The 14796-nt window shown below is 40.2% G+C and overlaps 1 protein-coding gene across 1 annotated transcript in view; it reads right to left on the bottom strand.

Annotated features, from left to right (window-relative positions):
• The window catches only part of zfpm2a (zinc finger protein, FOG family member 2a), a 102422-nt gene that overhangs the window by 47284 nt on the left and 40342 nt on the right, over positions 1-14796 (bottom strand). Inside the window, exon 4 of the mRNA XM_049730500.2 lies at positions 3935-4059. Coding sequence (XP_049586457.1) covers positions 3935-4059 — 125 coding nt within the window. The remainder of the gene's footprint in view (positions 1-3934; positions 4060-14796) is intronic.

A 14796-nucleotide genomic window follows, 5' to 3' on the forward strand; every position in this document is an offset into this window, starting at 1 on the left:
TTGGACAGCCAGCCGCGTGAATGTGCTTGTCGTTCACCTGCGCCACGACCGCTGCTGTAATTGCACTCTAATGGTCTGATTGATCAGAGAGAGAAGTGAGGGATGAGACGGTGCTCTGGCAGCTCGATCAGTCGGACCAAAAGGAGAGGAGGGGCCATAGGGATGGCATAGCAGCAATGCCAAACCTTTCTAAAAACTTGTAAATCATTATGTAGTTAATAAGTTGCACATGTACGTACAATATATTAGAGTTACATGATATTATCTATATATATGATTTAAAGAAATGGCATTTTTACAATCCATATTATATAGATATACTATATTTATACACACACACCTATACACACATGTATAAATATATATAAATATATATATAAATATATATACACATGAAAAAATATTTTATTTATTTAGATAATTATACAGCTCTTGTTTTGGATATTATTTCACCGTGCATGTGAACCTAATGTGACTGTAATGTATCTCTCAAATACATCCATTATGAGCTAAACACAAATGTCTAGTCAAACATTTAAAAAGTGCAACGTGATTTAGTCAACATGTATGTAACAGCAATACCGTGCTGAGTCTCTGCACTCTGCAGACCAGCGACATACGACCCATCAGCTGTGAAATCTGCTTTTCCTCTTTGATAAACGTTTGAGATATGACCCTATCTTTGGCCTGCAGATGATCAGATTTCCTGTTATGGTTTTTGCCCCTCAGTTTTGTTTTTTCTGAATCATCTCTTTTTCTCCCGGTCACCTTCTTGTTTCATTCTCACCTTTTCAAGCCTTATGTGTCTTTTGTAGGCTAGTTTGCACATTGCTTGCAACATGAACTTTGTTCTTTCTCAGTGTTGCCCATCACTCTAGTGTGGTCAGCCACTGAGATTTGTCATCCCCTCGCAGCCAGAATATGTAGGCCTTTACTCATTGCTTGTGAAACGACAGCATAGCTATATCACAGGCAGCCATTTGCTGCCTTCGATGTTGCTTTTACACAATGTTCATTTTATCATGTGCAATTACAACACACGGGTGCACGTAAATGAGTATTGTGTATTGTGCTTCACAGTGATTTAGGAGGGTTAGGGTTACGAATGGAGTGGCAAATTAAAAAGTGCTCGAAACTAATAAACAACAGGACTGGCAAAACATTTCTGTTAAGTATTTTTAGAATAACTATATATAACTACAAGTATAACTATAGTGAAACTGTACTTTATGTTCATTTCTGGCTATTAATATGCTATATGAGCGTCTGTGGTTCATTTCAAATGTGGTTATTTCAGCAATACTTTTCTGCTGTACAAAAGAAGGGATTTTGAATATTCATTTGGGAATATTTATTATTTATTATATATATTTATTATTTAACATTAATATATTTATTTTTTATTTGTAGGAATTTGTTTCTACTTTATTACTTAAAAACAAACAAACAAACAAACAAACAAACAAACAAAACCAATTAAGACAAACTGAACTAAAATAAAACATTTTAAAAAACAAAAGACTCATGCTAAAAGCTGCTTTTGGGCACATTATTTCTGGGCACCGACCGCAGTGCCTTAAAAGTTGAAGACATCCTGTGGTGTTTTGGTTGGTTGACAAAGAATAATTTGTGAGTAACAATGAAAAATGCAGAACAGGTTCTTTCCCATTCCAGTCTCTCGCCGTAAGCCTTCTAAGGAGTGTTGTATCTGAACATTTACTAGCATAGCCTATATACGTATGTGTGTGTTCCCTGTAATGAACAAAATACGGTCAACATGGCAAGTTTCCAGTGGTGACAAAATGCCATAGCATGTTCATATTTTAAGTTGTTAATATTGCAAAAGTCTTTTCATGCAGAACATGTTTTTAAGCTATGTTAAGTTTAAGTTTATTTAGTTTGGATGTTATGTTAAAAATAATCTCCGTGCTTTACATTGTTGTGTTGGGATGCTTCTTCAACCTTTCATCACAACCTCTTTCGGTTATTGCCTTACGGGTTGCTCCCTTCAGTTTCTTCCCTTTGAAAAATGCATACTCTATAGTTTTTCAGTCTAGAGATGGACTTGGCCAGTCCAAAACGTTCCATGTTTAGCCCCGACGAACTCTTATTCAGTAAAAACAAACCATTTTAAACTATATGATGGTGAGTTGTTGTTGAAACAAGTCGGTTCCTTGTCCCCCAAAAATACAAAAATTGATGGATCGTTGCAAAAAGTAGTCACATTAAACCATGGGAAGCTCACTAAGACAATTCTGCAAGTTGTGCTGACCTAGCCTTTAATGAGACATACTGAGGAGCTGCTAACAGCCTGTATCCTTATGAGAGATGGAACCTAGGAAAAGAGGAGGGCAAGAAGCAAAGCACTGAAAGGGTCCCGTGAGAGTAGCCAAACCAGAGATCCTTAAAGGCAAGATGCCGAAGCTTCTTCCTTTGCTTTTAATTGCAAGGAAGGTTTGGCAGATTCTGTAACCCCATGCAGCCAATTAAAGCATATGACTAGAACTTGCTCACAAAATGATAGAATAGGATGAGGATCTGCAAGGTAGTGATGAATTCCTTGGAGGGCACTTAGTTAAGAACACATCACTCTTGCCAGAAGCAGGAATCAACAATTAACTGAAGCATTTTGTCCCGTAGGTTGGTGGTGATACTTTTTCACGTTTGCTCGCAGCCATAAAAGTCATAAATGTTGTCTTTTTAAAAGTGTTATGGACTGCTAAAGTTTGGTTATAGATATGGGAATTTGTCTCTGTTTGACAGTCCACTGGAGGTGTTCAGTCAAATTCAAGGATAACTAACTAGCCTGGAACAGCCAAACTTCATGGTTATAATAGGGCTCAATCTATTTAAGGCCACTGATGACTTCAAAACGACGAGGACAGCTTAGAAAACATTTGAAAGTTCTCTGAAAATGGTTTAATAAAGTTGTGTTGTAACAATCTGGCGAATTGAGCGGATGGGAGGTGGTGAGACTCTGAGTCCTAAATCCTCATGGGTTGCCTTATGTGTCTTTGCAAGGGGAATGAGGGACTGGTTACAGTTTTAATAGGAATTTGTTAATTACTCTAAATGTAGAACAGCGTATCAAACCCATGGAGGACTCTTCTCTCCACCAGTGCAACAGGTCAACACTCAGCTCGGCTGGATCTTGGAAACCAAAGATAGAAAGTCGCCCAGTTCCGGGTCAAATACGTTTTATTTAATTGAGTTGACTTCTTTTTAAAATCTGCAATTTCTATGACAACACAATTTTGTTGTCACATAAATTGCAGATTTAATCAATTCAATACATAAGCCTTCTCAAAAGAGGGATTTGCTTCTTCTTTGGTAAATGCGAGCCTGTGTTTCATACTAGGTTTGGCTGAATGAGGATTTAAAATTGTTTTTATTCCTATCTTAATCTAAGGAAATTTACAAATATATTTTTATGAACAGTGAAGTTTTAAGTTACATTACATCCATTATAACTTTTTGTCACGATTGATCAGTCACACTTAATGTCATGGCCAATAACTGTCGAGTTGTTAAAAACACGATTAAAAGATTAATATTTACGTTATATTAACATCATAAACACCATTTATATTTTTCAGATTTTTACACAATTCTGGAACTTTATAGTACTGAAACATACTTCAAAAATTGTTAGAAAATAAGATGTAGGTATGACCAGTGGGACCTAAATTCATTTTTAGTTTTTATGATTGACTTTTTTTAATCTGCAAAGTGAATAAATAAAACTGTCATCGCCTTGCCCAGATATTGTTTTCTGCATTGCCATTATAAACCTTCATGTGAAGGTGGGACTTCAAAATTTTCTCTGTAATTGCATAATGTATGTTCACCCCCTGCGCCCCAAATTCCTTCCCGGCCACTCGTGTTCGAATCCTTGTTTCTCCCGATATGTAATTAAAATATAACAGGAACATACCAGTGTGATGTTCTCGGTACCCATCTCAATCTTTCCGTCGAAGGGTCCCCAAGTTGTTCCCACAGGAAGCTGCTGACGGCTGTGGATCCGGCGCTCGCCATCTTTAAGGAACGCGTCCAGCTCCCCTGAAAACACACAACAACCATAACAGTTAAGCACACAGCTCAATTTAGTCCAGGACTTGCACAGCAAATCACAGTGACGTTCAGTCAAACCTACATTTGCCATCATGTGATCATCTCCAAGCCCTGCAGTATAAACATTTAAAGGTTAAAGCTAAGCAGTTTCAAAATAGATAAACAAATCAAGCAAGCAGCCATCTGATGGTGCGCCTCAGATGCATTGTGCAGTAACGTTACTTGAAAGGTGTCTTCTGTTGAGACAATCCCTGTGAGACATTGCAGACAGCAGGCTGGATAGTGGCAAGACTATTTTTGTAATTCCAGGAAGGCAGGGCCCTCGTTAGCTTTTCACAGCGCTCCACTTAATTAACAGTGAAACCGGATAGCACTGTTAGTACTACCGGTGCTCACCTCCCTGACACCCCCAGCTATCTTATCTCTTAGATTGAGTGTACATTTTAGGAATGGTGTTTAATCAAATAGTTATGATGAACTCCAAGTCAGGCCGCTGCACAGTGTACTGAGGCGGATGTTTCTCTGCGGGGGCACGTTTGTTTGTATACTGGACAAAGAGTGAATGCAGCTCAAAACTGTGGCCTTCTCCTGGCAGACTCACACATGAAACTACGCACTGTGGCAAGGTCCAAGAAATGCCCAAGCCTTGATTAAGTTTATATATCCCCACAACTTTAGACAATTAAAATGTAACAGTCATGAAACAACTGTGCTCTCCTTTACTTTCTGATCTTTTGTTAGAATTAACCAATATCAATACTGTGTGATTTCTAGCATTGTAGTTTGTCCTGAATGATTCACTACTGAAATTAAATTATAGCTCGAGAATGCAACCGACCCACAGGCAATCAAAGAAATAATTCCATATGCCAGCCACGCTCACTACACTGTTTAAATGATGAACTAAAGGCTTTTGTCGTCCTGCCCCTGGACAGACGGCCGGCAGGAACAGGAAGTCAGAAAGTTACACACCAGGAGAATGGGTCTAAAAACAGCACAAGAAGGATTATCTTGGATATGATCACATATACACATTAACTCTGCAATTGAATCACTGCTATAAATTAAATGTAATGGAAATGCCCACTAATGTAGCGTTGTCAATGATCTGATGTCGTGTGAACTTTGCAACGGTCCTGGGCCACAATGGACTATTCAGGCCTTCAGTACTTTTTAAATACCAGATGCGTATCTACAGCACACTATTGTATGTGCCTGGTGTGATGCTATTGAAAGCTTTTATGCTTCTTACATGCTTGACAATAATCTGAACATCAAATCGCATTCTTCGTCAACAGTGCTGATTCATCAATTGTGATCACTGGTATAATAGGGAAAACCTAAATGCCACACATAATGCTAATTTGCTACAGTCTGGCATTCAGTTCGTCTTTATATCTGCAAATATGTGTGCGTGCATCTATTTTACGCAATTTTTAAGTTACTTCTTCATTCCTCCTCTTGTGTCCCTGCTGCTGCAGTGGAAGGTGGTTAAGCTCATTATGGAGAAATAATTAAACACTGGTGCACAGCTGGTCATCATCACTGAGATCAACAGCCACCGCTTGATGCATTCTGTTTGTCCTCAGATAAAACCCGCGGCCTTTAACCGCTTGGATGCAAGTTGCTGTTTAGCGCTACTTGACACATAGCTCAACCAACCTCCAGCCAGTTATTCTTTTTCCTTTCTTTGGTCTTTCCTGTCCATTTTTTGAGTGGATTTCTGCTCATGGGGAGGGTGAGGTGGGTGTTTAAGGGGCATTTTGTGTGGTTTGTGGTTTACCATGTTTGGGTTCCAGTTGTGTGCATCTCACAACAAATGCCGGAGGACCTTGTGCACAGATGGCTGGTCACATCTGTTTGCAGGTACTCATGGACCCCCCCCCCCCCCCCCACCCCTCTCCGCCCCCAAAAAAAACACCCAAGGATGAATAATGAGTTGCCTTCATGAACTATATATCTGTATGATCCATGTTCACTTTTTTCAGTTTCTAAAATTGAAACAAAACAGATTGAATAATCTGGACTCACTCTCCAATCAATAGGGTTCAAAATTTGAGAAAAAAGTCACGGCTTATAGTCCGAAATTTACGGTAAATGAAGCAAAATCACAAATCACTATTTCTCCTATTTCCAAATGCCAAATATTTCACCAACTAACATACAATAACGAGGCTTTACTCCACCCTGCAGTTCGCACGTCCCTGCCACCTTCACCCTCTACTCCTCCCAACTGCACCTAGCAGTCACCCGTCCCCCACATACACACCCCACTGGACCTCCCTCGATAAGATCATCATCTGTCGCTAGACTCTAGGGTCTGTTCCTGCACTCCACAGATACTTGGCAGACCAATGAATGTCCCTTTGTGTGAAGAGATCCTCCTCAGATAGCACTCAAGATGGTCCATGGTGGCATCTGTTTGTTTTTGGGTGTCCATTTTGTTTTTTGGTTATTGTGCTGAAGAATAGGATGGCTCCTCTTTCACTTCAGTAGCATATGAATGAATGCAAATAGGTTTCTTGGTGGCAGAGTGCCAGCCTGGTATGTTTTAAAGAAGAAATTGTTGTAGACTATTTATCCATGAAGGCCATGAAACCATTTAACCACCATCTACATTCAGCACTGCCAGTTTAGATCTGTTTTTGTTTGTTGGTAATCAAGTTCTTTTTTCTTCAATGGAACGATACTGAGTAAAGCTATCGAATTAAGCCCGCTATATTCACATTTATGTATGGTGCTTCCTTTATTCCATGTTAGATATAGCAATGAATTCTTGAAATTTAATTTCTCACCTTGAGCTATGGCCCAGCTAATAATTTGAGAAGACAAATTACTTAATCAAATTGCTCCTGCAGAACAGTTTTTTTTTTATAGCAGTGGAAGCGCTTTAAATATTTCCATATAAACTTTAATTTATTCATTTTAATTTGTCTCACTAGTTCAAAGAACCAACTTGAAGGTGGGAAAATGACTTGAAAATGACAAAAGGTTTGCCAAGTACATGGTAGATGGTCTTGGTTAGCTTATGGGAAAGGGCAGATGTAATCATGAATCAAAGACAGACACTCGATATCAAGCCGTAGCTTTGAATTAAAGCTAATAAATGGCTGCTGTTCAAAGTTCAACTCGCATGGGGCATTTGCGATGTTTCTACTGAATCACAGTCATCCTCGCTGATAGGCAGCGCAGTCGAGACAGCAAATGGGCTATAAATTAATATACCACAGGAGAGGCATATGGGGTGAAATAGAATGCACTGTATCAGTTCAACAAGAGGTGTCACATCTTTATAGCAGATAGGCCTATGAGATATGAAATTTTACAGCTGAAGGAGAAATGTCACAGTGCTTTGATAAGAGAGCGATGAACTTTCTGCTTCCCCTTACCCAAACTACTATTATCAGGTCTCACTGAGCAAAATGCAACATTTATAACCCACAGCTCCCACTATTATCTTTTGTGAGAGGTACTTGCTTTAAAACACCTCTCATCCAGCACACAGTACATCTCATCCTCCTGCTCACTCTCGGCACCCACCTCTATTATCCCCAAAAAGCCTAAAGGGTACTGCTCCTGTCTCCGTTCCTTTTGAACAGCAGGAAGAAGGAGCTGATCGATTGTTCCCAGGCAGCAACATGATTCTGTTCAACATGTGTGTAAAGAAAAAGCAAAGATGTGCTCACTTAGGGTCAGACTTGTTTTTTACGCGACGTACACGCCTTAAATAGGCATAGACAAACAAAACAATTGTTTTGCAGATTGGGGTGGATCACTATTTATATTGATCATAAAATAACCATACAATTGAGAATATCAAACATTACCTATTTGTCCTATTTATGACACTGTGACATCTGAACTGTCAACACAGTAAACTATTTCCTGTGCTGATTGTGCCGTCACATTCCCATCAATCAAAACAGGTATGGTGGAAGAGCTGAAGGCAAAGATTCATTTTTTTTTTTATCGACTGGAACTGTTTCGTTTGGTCGTCAGCAACCCAACTGTGTGAGAATACAGACAGTAATGTCAGATTTTGAAGCGTAATGGTTACTGTACATATATTGTATATTAAAACCTAAGCAAACAGCTCACACATTTCTTTTGTCTGGGCACGGGCCACACATTACTACAAATAAATATTTTCTTGGCAGACTGGAAATAAGTAGTGAGGCAACTGAAGATGCTTTTTAAGTAACTTTTTCTCTTGGCATCATTCATCTGAATGCAACACCAAATCAATTCTTTTGAGACTACAAATTAAGTACACTAAGTAATCCAAAGACAGGCTAAGAATGAGTTTCAAATATTCAAATGGCGAATCTTCACTGAACTGAAACTTTGGTTGTCATTGAACAGATGAATTAGACCCAGCTGCCAAGTAGCTGCTTCCATCAAAAACCTGGCAAAGTGAACATCCAGACTGCTGACAACAATCTGCAAGACATCCATCGTTGGAGAAGCACAGCAATGTTGAGTGATTGCATGTAAAGGGAGACAGAAAAACTTAAAGAATGATTGTCCTCACACAAAGATATATCCCATATCGCCGCCAACATCTAGAGGACACACACCGCCCCTGCTGCAATCCAATTCTTTTAAATGTTCTACTCAAAATTTCCAACCCATCAAAAGGTCATTACTCTACTTGTGAATGTCAGCATGATTGAGAAATGGATGGGCTTGCTAACTTGGCATGAATTTTAAGGGGCAAGAAGAAGTTGCCATCCACTTTGTTCAGTATTTTCAGAAATAAAATATTTAAAACACTGCATGGCAAATGGTTGAACTTAAAAGCACTGTTTCCACCATGTAGTGTGGTGTTCCGGTGTAGGTACCATCAGATCGGCTCAGGGTCCTAAGATGTGGTACCTACACTGGGATATTAGATTCTAAATTTGGAGTCCATAGCATTCGTCTTCAAGGACCCAAATGCCACCCACCTAAACGTACAATAATTTTATTTTTTCAGATTGAACCTAACATTGCACAGTGACATTGTTTAGTTAATTCTGAAGTGGGCTTCAATCTCCTCCCAAGTCAATTACCAGTCTGCAACTTCCCCTGGGTAATGGCAAATTCAGTGTTTTTTTTTTTTTTTTCCTGGGTGACCTAGTTGTCTTTTGTGAGTAGGTTTTAGCAGCAGCAGTTTGACAGCCAACAGATAAGATGGATTAAGCTTTTTTTTTTTTCATCCAGTTTTGATGTGAACAGCGTAAAAGCGGGTTAAATCATTGAGTTTCAGGAGTATTTTTAAATGCCTGGAGATACTGTGATAAAGAAGCTAAACCTAAGACTTGGGCTTGGAAGGTCAAGGTCGCAGCTTTAGAGAGCAGTTACCCCATGACAGGCCAGCTCCCCTCTCTCTCGGAGCGAGCCGAGCGCCGTAGTCAAGCCAACCTCTCATCGCTCCTAGAAAAGATACACGAAAGAAGTGAAACAAAATCCAGCTAGAGCTCAAAGAGCGGCGCACCCTCGCCTTGTGTGGGTGCAAATGTGTGCCTGAGAAAGAAAAAGAGCCTTTTAGTCCCTGCTTGTCCCAGTTTGGTGTGCACGCAGCAATGGGTGAGTGCGTTTGCCATTGTGTGTTTGTATACTGTAAAAATTCACTCATGAGCAACTGGCTTCATAATTAGGTTTTGATTATTTGGGAGGACTGAAATAAAGCAGCAGTTAATCTGTTGATATTAAATAGGAAATGAGCAACAAATTGAGCATTGCCGTTTACTGAGCCATCCAGCATCTACCATATGCGTGTGTGTGTATGTATGTATGTATGTATGTGTGTATGTATGTATATCTATATATAAAAGCCTGATCTTTGTCAGCCATACGATCACATGACGCTGCTCAACCAGTGTGTAGTTCATTTGAATTTGAAGCCACATGACAATGAAGCCACTCGAGCAAAAGAAAGGTGAGGTGGCGGAAAACATAACAAACAAGTCAATGATGTTACACAGGGTCAAACTCCCAACATGTTTACTTATCAGATGTCACATCAGGCCAGCACTGAGAGGTTTGTGCTCCAAAACCTTTCCACCGGGACATATTTAGACACATTTTGTGGACATCTTTCCCCTCACTGCTCCTCATGTCAGTGACAGGGGAGAGTAATCCTATACACAGGCTGCTATTGTGAAATGAGAAACTAGCCTCCTTCACTGCCAGAGACCAGATGCACCTCTCTCTCTCTGTCCTAATCTGTAAACGACTTAAAGGAGCCTTATCTCCGGGCTCTTCTGCTTCATTTCATGCTTGATTTACTTTAATTTGTCTGATAGGGCACAAGGATTTGGAAATGGCCCATCTTTCGGTGGAAAATGTTCTGATTTTTCTCTGGCATTGTCATGTGGAGGTTTTTGACTTTTCTGCACCGTCCCTCGCTTTCTTTCCTCCATCTCCATCTCTCCCTTGCTCACTCTCTTTCTTTCTCTTCTCCTCTGTTCTCAGTTTGCCACCTCTTTATCTGTGAAAGGGTGACTGGGGAGCAGGGGTCGATCCTGCGCAACAGCCTGTTTGAGTGCATTTGATTTCAAATGAGTACAGCAGTAACTTTTCCGCAAGCTGTGATTTTTCTGATGGGCAACAGCAACACTCGAATGATATTTGCTTTTCAGATCCACACTGGATGCAGAGCAGCCAAGTGCTTCAAACCACAAAGATCTTATGTTTAAGTTAAGGGGCTACCGGTCCTCTACTTCAGCAAGTGGGTGAACGGCTCAAGCTGATAATGTTGGTTCGCAGTGTAAGACGAGGACAAGCGACATGCTTTTACAGATGGCTTGCCGTTTTTTTCCTCTTCTACCCGAAAAACTTAAATACTTGCATGGTTGTCTGACTGCTCTCGTCACCAAGACATTTTCTCACTTGTGCTGAATGACAGTACAGGAAGGGAGTTATGATTAGAGAAGCCCAGATCCTGAATAATCTCCATCCCCTTCCATCAATGAGCACGGAGGCAACAGGAAAAAAAGTCACTGAAGGAGACATGGGGAAAAGAAAGATAGGAGCTCTGTGTACAGAGATGTCATATGGTTCTGCCAGCTTCCTTTACCCACTCAAATCTAAATCCATTCAACTACAGACTGAACAGTCTGAATGACGCTATTTTCAAATTATTAACATTTGAGATATACAGAAAAAAAAAAAAAAGGAGATTACAGACTTCATCATGAATTCTTGGTGTGCACTCTTACATGCTTTTGACACTCACTCACACACCAACCAACCGGTGTGAAACGTCACAGTCTAACGTGACAAGAAACAAATGGTTAACCACACGCGCACACACGGAAAGAACGATTGAAATTCATCCCACAGCCTGAATTTACTTAACTGCTGGGTCTGTACGTGGTGATAAACGGAGTGATGATCCGGCAACACGTCTTTATCCATGCTTTGCTTTAATTAACAGTGGCTTGTTTGTTGAAAAGATGATTAATATGCCAATGAAAACTGCATAATTGAATAGTGCAACACTGGCGCAATCAGGGAGGAACATGCATTTTTTTTTTATGAACTTTTGATTATTGTTATCATATACAATTACTATGTATTTTAATTCTCTTTGACAAGATGTTTCCGCCTCTTCCATTCTTGAATAGAAAAAAGAAGAGGATTGACCAGTAGGTAATGTTGTGCATCACTAATGAGAGGCCTTCACACCAAAGGGCACCAGCTGATATATTCCATCGGCATGGCCGTCAAAATGATCTCGAGGGGAATGGAGTTTGGGGGTTTTACTGAATTGGAATGTCTGAATAGAAAATTATGACTAGATACAAGCAAAGCAGTATTAAGTCAATATCTGAACAGAACAAAAGTCACACATAAAAAAAGAAAAGAATACACAGACTTCTTTTTAAAGTCCCTCCTCCAAAAAAAGAATATTTCAAAAAGCAAGTAAGTTCCAGTGAAGCAATCAAGTATTATTTACCCGCTCTCAGTTTGCATTGTCTCCATTTTAATACTAAATAAACACATCAAATATTCAACCTGTGCCAATGCTACATCTCGAATGTGTGCAGCCCAGAGTGCCTGCAAGGGTACGTATTGCCGAGCAACCACATTCAAAGCGCTAAAGAAAGACGCACTTGGTGACAGGGCCGCGGGGCAGAAACTGCACCACCAGCCGCGTTTTAGCTCGGCTTTATATTTAGTGACAACCCACATTTTGTCTCCGAATTCTTTAGACTTGCTCATGTGGAATCACAGTAAAAAGATAGTATTGTGAGTTTTGTCTTCTAAGTGGACATAATTTCCGATGATATGCGGACAAATGCTTGGGACTGAATTATCCTATTAAAGGCATTCTTACTAGGCTACATCCCACACATCTGTATAAAACTGAATGCGGTGACATCTTCCTGAGATGATAAGAACATTGATTACATTTTGCCCTATTTTAGATTATATAACTAACAACCATGAAGTTCCTCCATAAAGCCTCTTAGTATTGCGGATCAGTGACTAAATTTGCATCAAGGCGATGCAGCACAGGAGTACAGTGATTTGTCTAATCTCTTCTTGCATATTTCATCATTATATGTAATCACATTGTGGACGTGTGTGCGGCTGCTGCTCGCACAGGTGATGCCTTCAACAACAAATACACGTTGAGAATATTTGCAAAAAGCTCTTTCAGTGATAACTCGTTTGAAATCGTTCAAAGTTTCACAAAAGCTGATGATGGACTTTCGTAATAAGCATCAGAAATCTGCGCCATTCAAGTTTTGTCAGACTTGTCAGAAGATGTTTGAATAAACCCCTTCAGGTACAAGATAAAAACCTTTCTCTTCCCAGACAAAAATGCTATGATGCACATCCAAATTTCTTGATTACAAGACGGCGGTCGGTGTTGCTGGCAAATAGGGAGGAGGGTGGGGATTCAGGGGAGGGGTGGGAGGGGGGGCATCGTGCAGAGAAAGTTTCCAGTTTGCTGATATAACAGTCAAGTGTGTCTATAAGTCTACTTAAAAAGCTTAGGTATCAGTCGAGACAGCTGTGACACCCTCGTCTTATGATTCTGTCGAGACAGTACACTATCAAACCTTTCATACAGTTCCCAAGCTACATTTCTGGTGACAAAAGCTTTACGAAAGCCTCCTGAAGGATTCATCTGTATCCTAATATTTCCAATCCAATTTAAGTGGAGCAGCCAGAGTGGTCTGTGCACTAGTTTACCAATCTTTGCTTTCTAAGACTCCGTATGCTGAAGGCTTGAGGGGTTCAATCAATGGTGCTTTGATCTCGACTGGAACCATAATTATTTAACATTGTTACAAGGATTTCTCTAATCCATCCTACCATTAAATCCCTTTTACACCCTCATCTTCTGCAGCCTAATCTGCATCTGGGTGCTCCGTTTGTCTCTCTCCTCTCATTTTGGCGTATCCCTCTCTCCCAAGACTGCACCCGGACTTTAGAAAAGAGCTGAGTGCCAAGTTGGAAAGTCCCTTGTTTAGAATGAACAACCTGACTGGACTGTTGCTGTGTGAGCTTTGCTCTTCATTCTGTGCATCAAATTCACTTTGAGTTTCATAAAGTCAAATTGCAAAAATAACACATTGCTTTAAGTTGATAGCAGAAATGTACTTGCTAGCCTCACAATTAAACAGTCAATGGTTACATATTTACATTTGAATATTAACTTCATTAAGGCCCCAAAGAGACTGTACATTTTCAGATTAACTGTAGTAAGATTAGTTTACACCAGCTAGCATTAATCAGTGTGGTCTCCAGCATATGTACATGTTGACTTGTTGCAGTATGGAAGCTCATCCTTACCGTTCATATGTGTTGCGAATGTGTCTCTTATTTAACTCTTGAGTTACATTTATGTTGTTAATTTAATGAAACATTAATCTCAAATGTATGCCCCGTATCCCCCTTCCAATCAAAGGTCGGCCCAGATTCTAACAATGGCTCTATAAATAATCTTGGCAGATAATCATGCCGTGTGTGGTGCCTTCAGGCTGATTTCGGCCACTCAGAAGGACGCCCGACCTCAACTCGGATATGTCGGACATTTTTTGGCATGACTTCGACTGTGCGGTGTCCCCCGAGGACAAACAAGCATGCAGCCGTCTGACAGTGACACGCAGCCAATCAGAAGACAAATTGACGAGGTGGAGGGGAAGCGCAGTGGGGAATCCAAAATCTTGCAAAAGTCTCACGCTGTCTTCACTCCTTTGACCAAGGCCTTTTTTTCTGCTAAAACCTAACCAAAAACTGTCGCTTCTTTGTATACCGTGTTTACTCTAAAGTCGTTTATTCTTGGGAGGTATTACAAGATTTCCCATCCGATGTGGGAATGCTCTTGAATAAAAATCCTTCGTGTGTGATATGTTGCTCTTGCCGTGTGGCTGACACACGGTATGTTCAAAACCTATACCTGTGATTTTTTTTCTCATCATTTGTTTGGATAGTTTGGAAGTCGGCCGACAATTTTAAAATCTTGCCGGGTGCCTCAGGCTTAAGGGAATTCAAAGTTCATCTGACTGATTGATGCACTAAGGTTTTCACCCACTAGTTTATAGGAGTGATCTCTTTGAATCACAACAAAAGGTCCCAGCGTCCTTTAGCAAATATTTGCGTGTCTTTGTTTCACCATGGCATAAATAGCTGCATGGGCAACCACAAACATTTGTTGAGCCACCTGCCAAAGTATCGTGGCCATCTGGTCCTCCTGTTCTCCTCGTATGACATATGTGCATTAAA

Source organism: Syngnathus scovelli, chromosome 9 (assembly GCF_024217435.2).
Source record: "Syngnathus scovelli strain Florida chromosome 9, RoL_Ssco_1.2, whole genome shotgun sequence".
NCBI classification, from domain to species: Eukaryota; Metazoa; Chordata; class Actinopteri; order Syngnathiformes; family Syngnathidae; genus Syngnathus; species Syngnathus scovelli.